This window comes from Macrobrachium rosenbergii, chromosome 4 (assembly GCF_040412425.1).
Source record: "Macrobrachium rosenbergii isolate ZJJX-2024 chromosome 4, ASM4041242v1, whole genome shotgun sequence".
NCBI lineage: Eukaryota > Metazoa > Arthropoda > Malacostraca > Decapoda > Palaemonidae > Macrobrachium > Macrobrachium rosenbergii.
This window is the reverse complement of record NC_089744.1, coordinates 22,457,501-22,472,500: the sequence shown is the minus strand read 5'-3', so window position 1 is coordinate 22,472,500 and position 15,000 is coordinate 22,457,501. Positions and strand designations below refer to the sequence as shown.

Genomic DNA, 15,000 nt, shown 5'->3' with positions numbered 1-15,000 from the left:
ACCAATCGGTGGTAAACGTCTTTCAGTTCTATTCGCATATCTCCAATCAGTGGAAGACGTCTTTCAGTTCTATTCGCATATCTCCAATCAGTGGTAGGCATCTTTCAGTTCTATTCGCATATCTCCAATCAGTGGTAGGCGTCTTTCAGTTCTATTCGCATATCTCCAATCAGTGGTAGACGTCTTTCAGTTCTATTCGCATATCTCCAATCAGTGGTAGACTTCTTTCAGTTCTATTCGCATATCTCCAATCAGTGGTAGACGTCTTTCAGTTCTATTCGCATATCTCCAATCAGTGGTAGACGTCTTTCAATTCTATTCGCATATCTCCAATCAGTGGTAGACGTCTTTCAATTCTATTCGCATATCTCCAAGTTTTTTTATGAGATTCACTGAATAATTTGAGTCTTGGTTCGTTCACTGGTCCGCTTTCCGTACCAAAGCAGCAAATTGTTCTCTGGAAAAAACAGCAGCACTGAAAGTCGATTAAAACTACTTTTCAACTATGTAACTGCTTGACTGGTTTCGATAAATCTACATTAAATTATGGGTCGACAACATTTTCAAGGCTTGAAAATAATCCAATTAACCTAACAGAATTATAACAAAGACGAATTTGAAGAGAAGAATTACCCTTGATTAGCAAGTGTAAACAAAACGATCGGTCCGGAAACTATTTTACCACGTAACAATCCGTGTTTTGCTACATGCAGTGATTATATTAAGCATATTAATTACTACTAATTACAGACGTTTTGGAGCTGAATTTACTGTCGCAATTATTAATGACTTACTTCGATCATAACGCTACGAATTACCGCTAGAGAAAATTTCGGCACAATTAAAAATGATAAACAGTAGCTTTTATGCCCCAAGAAAGGTAGTATCTTCTTGACTAGGCTATTTACTAACCACATTGCCATTACTGCTATACCATTAAACGAAAAGTAATAGTGAAACAAATGAACAATAATTCAAAATTACTACCACTTTGCTCTCGCTGTGTGTGCGTGTGTGTGTGTGTGTGTTTGCGCGCGCGCGTAAAGGTCCCCCTGCCCAGACGGAACAAGGATCTGCAGTGATACCGACACAACAACGTTATCTTCGGGCAAGGATGAGAGAGAGAGAGAGAGAGAGAGAGAGAGAGAGAGAGAGAGAGAGAGAGAGAGAGAGAGTCATGTATATGCAGATCTCGTCCTTCCCTTCCGGCCTGTAAAACCAGGATCGCGGTCAACTGCTCTTTCCTTGGGAACTGAAGAACACAAACATGAACATAAGGCTACGGAATAACACTAGAAAACTACAGCTAATTCATCACAATAATTCATTCGGGTAGGTCATCTCAAATGGATCCAGTTCGGTCACGTTGACACTACAAAATTCTATCAAGGAATTCGAGAACAATTAGAAAAGGCCAGTTACAGAGACCGCATCTGAAGGCGTCAAGGTCACAAGACTGAAAAAAAATCTAAATAGTACTTCCTTGGATACAGCAAAACCCACTTTCATAACTCTGACTTTACGCAAAAATACTTTCAATGCCGAAAGCGAAAACAAACTGTAGCGTACTTTCTCTCTTTATGTACACTACAAAACAAAATATTCAATATATAAAAGATAATACATGAATTCAGTAACACGAGAACTAGCGTACGAATATATTTATTCAGCCACAAAAGGCCTAGAACAGGAATGTATTTATTCAATCACAGAAGACCTAGAGAAGGAATTCCTTTATTCAGTCACAAAAGACCTACGGTAGCAATCTATTTATTCAGTCACAAAAGAACTAGAGTAGGAATATATTTATTCAGTCACAAAAGACCTAGAGTAGGAATATATTTACTCAGTCACAAAGGACAATGGTAGGAATATTTTATTCAGTAAAAAAAAAAGACGCAGAGTAGGAATATATTCATTAAGACAAAAAAGACCTACCGTAGGAATATATTTATTCAGTCACAAAAGAAGCAGAGTAGGAATACATTTATTCAGTACAAAAAGACCTTGGGTAGGAACATATTTCTTCAGTCACAAAAAACTTCTAGTAGGAATATATCTATTCAGTCACAAAAGACTTCTAGTAGGAATATATCTATTCAGTCACAAAACTAGAGTAAGAATGTATTTAATCGGTCACAAAATACCTAGGTTAGGAATATACTTATTCAGTCACAAAAGAACTAAAGTAGGAATGTACTGATTCAGTCACAAGAGACCTAGGGTAGGAATATATTTATTCAGTCACAAAAGACCTACGGTAGGGATATATTTATTCAGTCACAAGGGACCTAATGTAGGAAAATATTTATTCAGTCACAAAAGACCTACGGTAGGAATGTATTTATTCAGACAAAAAGACCTAGGGTAGTAATATATCTATTCAGTCAAAAAAGAACTAATTCAGTCACAAAAGAACTAGAGGAGGAATGTATTTATTGTCACAAAAGACCTAGAGTACGAATATACTTATTCAGTCACAAGAGACCTACAGTAGGAATATATCTTTTCTGTCACAAAAGACCTACAGTAGGAATATATTTATTCAGTCACGAAAAACCTAGAGAAAGAATATATATATTCACGTATATGAAGACATGAAAAGCATAACACTGAAAAAATACGACGCAAAATTCATCCTCGACTCAGCAGTGGAAAAATGAATGATGAATGTAGCAGTGGCTTTCATTCTTCATCTTCTCTGGTTGGACACCTGGCGCTCTCCTACGAGTGTCTCCCGTTTATTACCGGAATAAAAGAGCAATGATTCATATCTGGCAAGACACGAGTTGCAAGAGGGAGAAGACATTGCCTGATGACCGTGTGCAATAGTCAGACACACTTGGATGAGGACACGAGTAAAAGCGCTCTCTCTCTCTCTCTCTCTCTCTCTCTCTCTCTCTCTCTCTCTCTCTCTCTCTCTCTCTCTCTCTCTCTCTTGGATAAGGACACAAGTAAAAGCTCTCTCTTTCTCTCTCTCTCTCTCTCTCTCTCTCTCTCTCTCTCTCTCTCTCTCTCTCTCTCACACACACATACACACACACACACACACACACGATAAAGAAAATACACATACATCTTATGTTCAAGCCACGTACTGACGATTAATGAAATGTTTCAAACAAACGTCAAACGAAAAGAGAGAAAAAAGAAAAAGAGAAAGTGAGAAAAAAAAAAAACTTACAACACGAATGGCCGCACAGTCCTTAGGCACATACCTCTCAGGTGTATCGACCTCGGGTAAATGGCAGACGTTCCCACATTATGTGGCCATTAAATCAGGAGGGAGAAGTAAGTAGCAGCCTTAACTATCGGGAGCCTTCGCCAAATCCGTTCGCTATTTGTTATCGCCCTGATAACTAACAAGAAAACCCATCTCCACGGAGAACTGACTTCCCCCAATTAGATTTGGCAAATGGGGAAAGCTTCCTCTGGGAAATGGGTTCGAAATGGGGTCTCAAATGGGACAATCCGTTTGGATACGGACATTTCAACAGGATTAAAACTACGATTAATTAAGCCTACATCTCCCAAGGCCTCGCACAACAGATTAAGTGTGTCGTTCTCCCGTATCTGTAGAGGGGTATATGGGATGGCGAACGAAGGGGGGAAAGTAGAATGCCATACCAGGGCATTCCACATGGGCAATAAATGCCCGTACGATCTAACCTATCTACTGAGATTCAAGAAAACGGCAATCTCATTTATCTACTAAAATAACATCGTTCGTATTACGTCCTATCATGACAATAGGCGGTTGTCATAAATGATAAAACAGAATGGATTAGATTAAAAGAGAACATAGAATTTAGGCCAAAGGCCAAGCGCTGGGACCTATGAGGCCATTCAGCACAGCTGACAGTACAAAGATTTAGAAAGGTGTAACAGGAGGAAAACCTCAAAGCAGTCGCACTACGAAACAAATGTTAGGAGAGGGATTTAATTAAAGTAAGACGGAAGAAAGAGAATATGAACGGAGGTACAGTAAAAGGAACGACAGAAGCTGCTTACCTTCTCCTTGTGATGGCGCTTAGTGATCCGACACTTGGGGATGATCTTGCCAGCGTAGGTCTTGTTGGTAGTTAGATCCGTCACTTCGTGCACGACCGCGAAGCCGCCCTGTGGGAGAGAAGGCCAAGAGTTGTAAGGGACGTCACCAAAATTATTCAAGTATACATACATACATACATACATACATACATACATACATACATACATATTTATATATATACATATAATATATATTTATATATATATGTATGTATATATGTATGTATGTGTTTATGTGTGTATATATATATGTATACATGCATACATACATACATATATATTTATATATATACATATAATATATATTTATATATTTATATATATATGTATGTGTATATATGTATATATATATATATATATATATATATATATATATATATATATATATATATATATATATATATATATATATACACACACACACACACACACACACACATATAGTTACTTTGTTCAATGCCCTATTTGTTAGGCCTGTAACTCTACGTCAATGAATTATGTCTAGGTAAATAATGACAAACTTCAACCTAACACGAATACCAATGAATGAAACGTGAAAAAAAATAAATGAAACGTGAAAAACCCATTATCAACATTACTAATAGTGCAAAAAGAGAGTTATAAAATTCTTAAGCTTGCAGAATATAACCAAAGTTCCACTAATAATGCCCTGTTATCGAAAGTACTGCCTCAGTAAATTTATGTACACGCAAACTGAAGTTGGAAGGAGACTTTTTATTTTCTTTTTAATCGACAAGATGATTAATAATCATGTAAAGTGGCACCAAACAGTCTATAAAACATGTCATCTTCGACAGCAAGTGATTGATTTATGCCACTAAAAACAAGATTCATAAAAATGGAAAAAATTATTTTACATACAACGTACAGTACTTCAATATTTTTACTCTGCAAGCAGCAATACTCAAAAGAGTGCGACCTACTAAAAACAAATGTCTAATGCAAAGACGTTACATCAAATCAATGGTAATCACTCGATCAATTGCACTAGAGTATCACAAAATAAAGTTATACGCTGAGCACGTCAAATCAAGCTACAATTGTAAAACTTTGCTGCATGAACACTAGTTGTAGGAGAAACCTTGTGCTAAAAATAAGCTGCGACTTAAACGGAGAGAGAGAGAGAGAGAGAGAGAGAGAGAGAGAGAGAGAGAGAGAGAGAGAGAGAGAGAGAGAGAGAGAGAGAGACCCTATAAGATATTAACAAACTGCCAGGACAATGGACAAGAAACTCGCGTCCTTAAAGAGGCTTTATCCACCCGGACTTAATCCCCCGCGAAAGGTTTATCTCGACTTAATGAATGTCTCATAAATTAATAAGAGTCAAGAATAACGCTTTCGTGACTGTGTGTATTAAAAAAAAAAAAAAAAAGGGATATTCCTTACCACTTCCATCCGCTAAGCATTAGAGTAATCAAATTCAAGATGTCGACAGTGCACGAAAAAGACCAACAGGTAGAGGCTGAAAATATTAACCAATATTGCTAGAGAGAGAGAGAGAGAGAGAGAGAGAGAGAGAGAGAGAGAGAGAGAGAGAGAGAGAGAGAGAGAGAGAGAAATTGACCTTAATAATGAAATAGCACCTGTGGACACGAAAGGCGAACACGCCACTGGACAATCACTCAAGAAATCTTATTTGTTTTTTTGTTTTCTTTCTTCGAGATTTCCCGGTAATCAACACCTCCCCTAAAACAGCTGACATCGACACACATTATCCACTAAATGCATTTGTGACTAAATGAATTTTGGCAGCTGTTGAATCAATGGAAAAGGGAGCAAGTCTTACATCCATTACAAACACATACATATGTATATACATACACACACTTCGGTACCTGATGAAGAAGACTGTATGTCTTTGAAAACTAGTACTTGGTAAATTGTACTTTTGCAATTTAAAGAACCTGGAATCTAAACCGTACCGTCTCACTGAAGCCTAACACAAGTAGGCTAGTAGGACTATATATATACATAGTGAAGTTGTGTGGCTATTTGGTGAACACACACGAACTATATATATATATATATATATATATATATATATATATATATATATATATATATATATATATATATATATATATATATATATATATATATATATATATATATATATAACATATATATACATATATATATAATTATAATTATATTTAAACACAAACAGACACGCATTCTCTCTCTCTCTCCGCATCTGAGACACAAAGCGAGCACTAAATTAATGGTACATAATCAAGGAAATTAATATTTTCCATTACCACGAGAGAGAGAGAGAGAGAGAGAGAGAGAGAGAGAGAGAGAGAGAGAGAGAGATAAACCTAAATTCCCAGGCGTTATAACCTTACGTTATCAGGCAAACATCACACTGATATCCTATCTAATTACACGGTAGGCTATAATTAAGTGGAAAAATAATGGGCGGGGGGCCGTGGAGAGGGGGGGGGGAGTGTGATTACCCCTCCCCCATGCAAATAAATGAGAGAGCGCTTCCGATACCGCTTCAGAAATTAAATCTCGAAAGCGTCGGCAGCAACGTAGAGTAGAGAGATTGGTAGTTCCAGCACCGATATATAAATTAAGCTATTTCTTGGTTCGCTGATTACATAACTTATTTTTCATGTTATGTAGCCCATACGATTTTGGGATTATTATAATTAATAACAGATCCTTCCAAATTTTGATATATATTTTATTCTAAATGTTGGGTGGAAGGATAGATTACATTTTCCATTACTGAGGATTAGCGGTATACGACCGAATAATGATGAAATATATAATTTACAAATCACCAGGAGTAAGTTTGGGCAAATTAAGTTTGTCCTCTAAGCACGCCCGTTTATCTACTGTGTAGAAGCCACGACTTCCTAAGCAAGTCATAAAAAAATAAATAAAAATTAAATATAAAAAAAGCTTAATTACAACATGTCTCATGACAAATTGACTAACCCTATCACTCACGAACACAATACTGAAACCACAAAGCCTCTCTCTCTCTCTCTCTCTCTCTCTCTCTCTCTCTCTCTCTCTCTCTCAATTCCCAGTCCGGCTGTGTTGACCGAAGCAGTGAATTATGTATCTGAATGTTAGTCGATGTATCTATATATGTATAGGTGTGTGTATATGTATATATATATATATATATATATATATATATATATATATATATATATATATATATATATATATATATATATGTATATGTATATGTATATATATATATATATATATATATATATATATATATATATATACATATTGTATATATATATAAAACAGGAGGTCTTCGAGGTGGTGATCCTAACACTCACTCCACAGAGGAGAGACCACTCGTAAGAGTTTCTCTCTCTCTCTCTCTCTCTCTCTCTCTCTCTCCATAAATATCCGGGGTTCCGCTGTATAAAACCTTTGCGCTATAAAATGTAAATTATGGCAACTGCTTCCCTCACCACATCACACACCGAGCGGGGGGGGAGGGGATTTTGGCCCACTGCCCGCCTAAATGAATGTGTATACATCTACCACACCGGGCGCGTTCTCTTTGTCCGTCTTTTTCTCTTGTCTGAATGAACAGTTTCATTGAATCCTTCATGCCAAGTCACGCTGCTTCCGAGGCGTCGGGGAACTGACAAAGGAAGGTCGTCAGTCGGTTACAAAACATAAATGGGATAAAATTGGGGGGAAAAAGGGGGTAGGGAATAAGTCCAAGATCACATGTACTTTCTCCTCAGAGAGAGAGAGAGAGAGAGAGAGAGAGAGAGAGAGAGAGAGAGAGAGAGAGAGAGAGCATGTACTTTCTCCTAGGAGAGAGAGAGAGAGAGAGAGAGAGAGAGAGAGAGAGAGAGAGAGAGAGAGAGAGAGAGAGAGAGAGAGAGAGAATGTTTATGGTAAAAGGTAAAGCTTTATTCTAATTGGAAAGTGGAAAAAATTGTCTAAAATCACATTTACTTTCTCTTGAGAGAGAGAGAGAGAGAGAGAGAGAGAGAGAGAGAGAGAGAGAGAGAGAGAGAGAGAGAGAGAGAGAGAGAGGGAAAATTGTCCAAGGTCACATGTACTTTCTCCTGAGAGAGAGAGAGAGAGAGAGAGAGAGAGAGAGAGAGAGAGAGAGAGAGAGAGAGTGGAAAAAATTGTCCAAGGTCACATGTACTTTCTCCTGAGAGAGAGAGAGAGAGAGAGAGAGAGAGAGGAAAAAATTGTCCAAGGTCACATGTACTTTCTCCTGAGAGAGAGAGAGAGAGAGAGAGAGAGAGAGAGAGAGAGAGAGAGAGAGAGAGAGAGAGAGAGAGGAAAGCCATACCTGTTTATCTCTTATTTACACTCTCACAGTTTACTAAGTTTATACCATCAAGAAGTTCAGTTTTGTGGCTTCTGATTGTTTACTCGGCCAATAAAATTATCCGCACGAACCATGTACAGTTACAATAAATCACAAAACCTAAATAAAATTATTTCTCACAACGCTGACAAAATAGCAGTAAATCACAAAACCTCAATACAATCATTCGCAGAAATCTTACACAATTACAATAAATCACAAAACCTCAAAGAAATTATTCACACAACTCTGATAAAATAACAACCACAAAGCCTTTACGTTCTCATTTCTTAATGTGCCGAATATCCTGTGAATTTGCAATCTCAGCAACGTAGATTTTAATACCGTTTTATGTTTTACTTTTCTTCTGCAAAAATCCTGCGAACAAGTCAACTACAGAGATCCTATAGAAGCGAGACAGGATGGGCATTTGTTAACTAATAACTTTTTGCTCTTTCCCCTTTCCTTTGCAGATTCTCTCTCTCTCTCTCTCTCTCTCTCTCTCTCTCTCTCTCTCTCTCTCTCTCTCTCATGGGCATTTGTTAACTAACCTCTTTTTGCTCTTTCCCCTTTCCTTTGCAGACTCTCTCTCTCTCTCTCTCTCTCTCTCTCTCTCTCTCTCTCTCTCTCTCTCTCTCTCTCATGGGCATTTGTTAACTAATCACTTGTTGGTCTTTCCCCTTTCCTTTGCAGATTTTCTCTCTCTCTCTCTCTCTCTCTCTCTCTCTCTCTCTCTCTCTCTCTCTCTCTCTCTCTCTCTCCACCACAACCATTTTAGACACTGGCTTGGCACGATTGTGAGATGGTGGAGAAGGGTGGGGAATTGGAGGAGACAGGAGGGGGATAGGGATTGGGGAAAAGGGGAGGAGATAGGGATTGGAGGAGAGGGAAGGGGGAAGAGGCGAGGGGGGGAGATGAACATAAAAGTGTCGCGGCCATTATCATAAAACTTCGCCCTCATTCGTTTCCCTTAATCGACTCAATGGATGACGAATCCAACTTTAATTTCTTTTCTCTTTGAAAAAAAAGAAGAAATAAAAGTTAATGTATAATAACATAATTCAGTTCACGGAAGATTTAGATCGAGGAAACGGGTCGTTACCTTCTGGGGACAGACAAAATTTGAAAACATTAAGTAAATAATAATTTTCTTGTAGCGGTATAACGAATGAGAGAGAGAGAGAGAGAGAGAGAGAGAGAGAGAGAGAGAGAGAGAGAGAGAGAGAGAGAGAGAGAGAGAGAGAGAGAGAATGGTAAGGGATTAAGAGATACCCTAGTTTGACGAACAGGCGTAAGCCATTTTTTCCTCATTCTGAGAAAATGGACTTCAAAGATATCGTTCAGTTTCTAATTAGCTCATCTTCGGTGGAAATTTTTTTGGAAAATCTGACAACACAGACAACTGAAATTCTGGTATGTTATACAGTAAAAAAAAACTGAAACACTCTGACTGGAAAACTCAAAAACTTATTTGAACTCAAAAGTTCAAGCAAAGATGCAACGCATTACTACCCTGAAACAATTCATCTTGTACTCATGGATTTATTATCTTTCTGTATTTCTTGTTATCCTCTGCAATTTCTTCAAAATCAGCACCGCATTCTTTGGAAGCATGAATTTCAAGTCAGTGGTCTCTGTAGGCTTGTTCCATATAATAATAATAATAATAATAATAATAATAATAATAATAATAATAATAATAATAATAATAATAATAATAATAATAATAATAAATAGTACAACCCGAGGATGAGACGTGCTCCTTGGCTGTAAGCTGGGAGCGCTACGCCATTGCATCAGAAGGGAAAATAAGTGCTTTGAGAAAGCAAAACTAACGTTAAAAGACTCATCAAAGGACAGAGAAATACAACTGATTAAACAAGAGACATCATGACGAAGCCATTATACTCGCAAAATCATCACAATTACAAACGGAAGGAAGTTGAAAAAGGCATTTGAAATTGTAATTACCCTGACGTTATGATGACGGGCGCCGCTTGCTTCAACCCAACAGCAATAAAAGGATAATTGGGGAACGGCGCCTCAGAGCACCATTTTCACCATACCATAAAGGGAAGAGAATTCGCAAGAGCCTTGACCTTAGAAAAAAAATCTCAAGTGTTGACAGCACCCCTGAAAACTCTACGGGTCAAAGTTACCAGATTTTACTTTAAAACGGGAGAGATTTTACCTGCAGACTGGTTCAACCGTTCTGATGGTGACGGATTACCTCGTCAACGATCTAGCTCTGTAATTGTAGGATTCCGGTTATCAACTTTTCGTTAAATCAGCTATGATAATGTCCACTTTCTGGCTTGATCAACTTGGGGGAATCTGTGTAGCTTACTGGTTCACTTTCTGGCTTTTCTGAAAGTACATTGCAGAGTCCAGACTTTTCTACTTTGTCAAAAGCATTGGCAAAAACACGGTGAATGACGTCGATTTAGCTCTGTAATTGTAGGATTCCGATCATCAACTTTTGGTTAAACCAGCTATGGTGCTGTAAACAAATACACGTTGGATAGTTGGGAGAAACTTAATATCTATTATATGTTTGACGATTACAACTGTCGCTAAGAGTTTCTCGAAGTTCTTAACAAAGATATAGGTCAGTATGGCTTCAAGAAGTCTTTCGCAGTTGGAATTTAGTTCTGGAGTGTTGGAAAAATGGTCCATGTCATTATTTGATAAGGAACCTCATCACAGAAGTAGGATGGGCTTCTTCAGTTCTTTGAGAGAGAGAGAGAGAGAGAGAGAGAGAGAGAGAGAGAGAGAGAGAGAGAGAGAGAGAGAGAGAGAGAGAGAGAGAGAGAGAGAGAAAGAGAGAGAGAGAGAAAGAGAGAGAGAGAGAGAGAGAGTCTCTCAAATTTAGTAAAAAAAAAAAATCTTAATGAACTTGTTAATCATCCTGTATTAACAAAAAAAAAAAAGGAAAAAATCTTAATAAATTTGCTAATCATTCTGTATGACTAAAAATATACCGTTTGGAAAGTCTAGAAATGCAAAGGAACGCGGAAATAAAAGAAGAAAAACAAAAAAGAAAATCTTCGTGAAAGAAACATCCCCATCACGGACTATGACAGTAATCCTCTTTCCCTTTTCCCGAGCTGCCAAGGTAACATTTCCCAAAAGACGCGCAAAGTAACAGGGAAATGAAAAACGGTTGCGTGTTAGGCTGGTATTTTCAAAACACTTGTATGCACAAGCAGACAAAAGGAAAAGTACATCGCGTAAGTGTAACAAAACGAAAAATAATTCTTATACTGCCCATAAAAACGATAGAGAGAGAGAGAGAGAGAGAGAGAGAGAGAGAGAGAGAGAGAGAGAGAGAGAGAGAGAGAGAGAGAGAGAGAGATCGTATAAATGAGCAGACAGAAGGAAAAGTACATCGGGCAGGTGAAACAATACGAAAAAGAATTCTTATACTGCCCACAGAGAGAGAGAGAGAGAGAGAGAGAGAGAGAGAGAGAGAGAGAGAGAGAGAGAGAGAGAGAGAGAGAGAGATATTGTATAAACAAGCGAAAAAGAATTCTTATACTAACCATAAAAACGGGAGAGAGAGATATTGTATAAACAAGCGAAAAAGAATTCTTATACTGCCCATAAAAACGAGAGAGAGAGAGAGAGAGAGAGAGAGAGAGAGAGAGATGAAAGTCAACAGCTTCCCCCTCCCTCAAGGCTGAAAGGTGGTTTTCACAGGTTTCCTAAATATGATTGAAGAATTAAAAACCTGATGAAAAATAATAATATACAAAAGGACCTACCTGAATTAGGCTAAGTCAGAACATGCAAGATTAAGCAGTAGTTTTTTCTCAACGTACAAAATTAATATTAAGAATTTATCTCAATATTACTTCCATTCAAGTTTTAAATATCTCTAACCGAAGAACACATTAGTCGGAATTTAAGATTTAGAACAATGGCCAAGCGATGGGACCTGTAAGGTCATTTAGCGCTGTAAAGGAAATTGAGAGTAGAGAAGGTTTGAAAAGGAAATTGAGAGTAAAGAAGGTTTGAAAAGGAAATTGAGAGTAAAGAAGGTTTGAAAGGGAAACTGGGAGTAAAGGTGGTTTGAAAGGTGTAACAGGAGGAAAACCCGCGGTCGCACTATGAAACAATTTTAAGAAGAGGGTGGAAAGTAAGATGGAAGAAAGGGAATTTGGACGGAGATACAGTAAGAGAACACATTAATGAAAATAAAAAAAAAAAACATATATGAGTGGAGAAACGAATAATAACAGGGAGTAAAAAAAAAAAGTAATAACAGTTACGAAACGCAAGAGAAGAACACTAATAAATAAAAACCTGAAAGAAGCGAGAAATGAGGAACCAAAATGAGGAACCAAAATTGCGAAAGTTGTGAAAACTCGGGACGTGTGGGAGGGAAAAGACAGAAACTATTTGAGACAATTAGCGAATAGCGCAAAAACAAAGTAAGAATCGAGAGGGACGAAAGCACCGAAAATACAGAGAAACCAAGAAAATCATTTAAGAGAATAACGATGATGAAAGAGAGCGCGTGAATATACAATCTACAAAAATGGCTACAAAATAGTGAGTCTCCAAGGAAGCATAAGAATTAAGAGAATGCCAATCCACAGACGGATCGAGAAAAAACAAAATAAACACTGGAGAAAAAGGAAATAGCATCTCACTAAGACCGTTTGCCGAGGAAATCGTAAAACGAGGACGAGAAGGAGGAAAACCTCACTGCAGTTGCACTATGAATCAATTGTTAAGAGACGGTTGAGGAAAGTAAGATGGAAGAAAGAGAATTAGAGTAAAAGAACGAAAGGGTTGCACCTAGAGGCCCAAGGCACACTGCAAGGAACCTGAGTTAATGCCTACAGTGCACCACATGAGGTGCACTGACGGCACTAGCCCCCTACGGGGACGAGAGAGAGAGAGAGAGAGAGAGAGAGAGAGAGAGAGAAACTATTCTTCATCCTATCAGTAATCGAAAAAACAACATAATACATTCTAGCAGCTTTCCCATTTCTTATTGCATGACCCTTAGTATCAGGCAGCAAACAAAACGCTGGACCAATTACGACAAATAAGCGAATTATATTCCAGTCATTCGCCCTAGCCCACGAATACCAATTATCATAAAAAGCAAATGGGTATTACAGACTAATACACACACAAAGCAAGCCACTCCCACATCTTCTAAAAACATAACAGACACCTCACACGTCTCGACTGTCGACCTAACCGTGCAACGTCTCCTCGCTGCTGGGAGAAAGGACGCTGGTGACTGGTACAACACACGCACAAGCGCTACCGGGGTCTAAGCGATGACAGCCAGCAGCCGATCGAAACTACAAAGTCTACCCCAAAGTCAAAGTCCTTCCAAAAGAAAGCATCGTGCTTACCCCCAAACTAAATGGAAAAAAAGCACGTTAAAAGAAGAAGATGATGATGATGATTCCAGTGAATTTTGTTGCCGAAATTTATCTTAGTATAAAACTAATTCAAAATCACCTTCAAAAAAAAAAAAAAAAAAAAAAAAAGGAATCCATTATCTCAGAGAAGCATAGGGGAAAGTGTCCTTAAGATTCCAATATCAACAGAAGAGTCTTCAATAAAACGAACTCTCCGGATCGAACCAAATTAAATGAACCCCAAGAGTTTAATATTGAAGACTCACACAGGATGAGACATCATAAATATCCTTCAAGGGGAAGACTCAAAACTTCTATTGACATGACTCGATTATTAGCAAACTTTCTTCCATTCCTCTTTCCTCCGCCTCCTCCTATTCCTACCCTTTTTCCCTATTCCAACAATTCCAGAAAAGATCCAAATACCATCACCGAACATATTCGGTGCTAGCACCAACGGTTCTGGAACCGAGTCTGCGCGCCTGCGCAAACACACACACACACACACACACACACAAACATATGCATGCATACATACATACATACGTGTGCATACTATGCACTGAGTTGTGTGGCAGAAAAAAATCCCCAACAGCATATTAAAAAACTTCAAGAATATAAGTTTCCCAATGCAAATATTAAGGTATAGTACACAATTCCCGGGGCGGACAAACAGGTTTGCAGGAGGAGGGTGGATGTCTTCCCTACCCTCCCGTTCCCTTACGAACCCCACCCACACCCTGGCCGGACAAACCGGTTTGCAGGGGGAGGGTGGCTGTGTCATGTCTCCCCTACTGTGATCCTGGGGGGGAGGACAAACAAGATCAGATCCACTCGGATTTTATTATCATAGATAGATAGATATTTCTTTGTATAGCATTAACCACCAACACATACGAATGTAACGTGTAAGTCTTACTAACAGTTCATTTCAATCTGCGCACAACGAAAAACAAATATCTACATTTCTGGCAATCTAAGCAAAGTCAATAAAAGACATTTTTCTATATAAAAAAAGGAAAAAATCCCATACAATCCAGACCATACGTAAAAGTTTCACCATTGAAACAAGAATTATATTCCAATAAGCTTAAATCTGATAGATAATTGTGGTATTGTAGAATATCGGCTGTAGACTTTCATAAATATATACATACATATCTAGTAAGCGTCATTAAACATATCTACAAAAGAAGACTTTGACGTTTACCGAGATAAATATAAAATAAATAA

General features: G+C 38.0%; 1 protein-coding gene across 1 annotated transcript in view; it reads right to left on the bottom strand.

Annotated features, from left to right (window-relative positions):
• Window positions 1-15,000, bottom strand: part of LOC136831259 (serine/threonine-protein kinase PLK1-like) — a 457,722-nt gene that overhangs the window by 119,498 nt on the left and 323,224 nt on the right. The window contains exon 2 of the mRNA XM_067091344.1: window positions 4,012-4,119. Coding sequence (XP_066947445.1) covers window positions 4,012-4,119 — 108 coding nt within the window. The remainder of the gene's footprint in view (window positions 1-4,011; window positions 4,120-15,000) is intronic.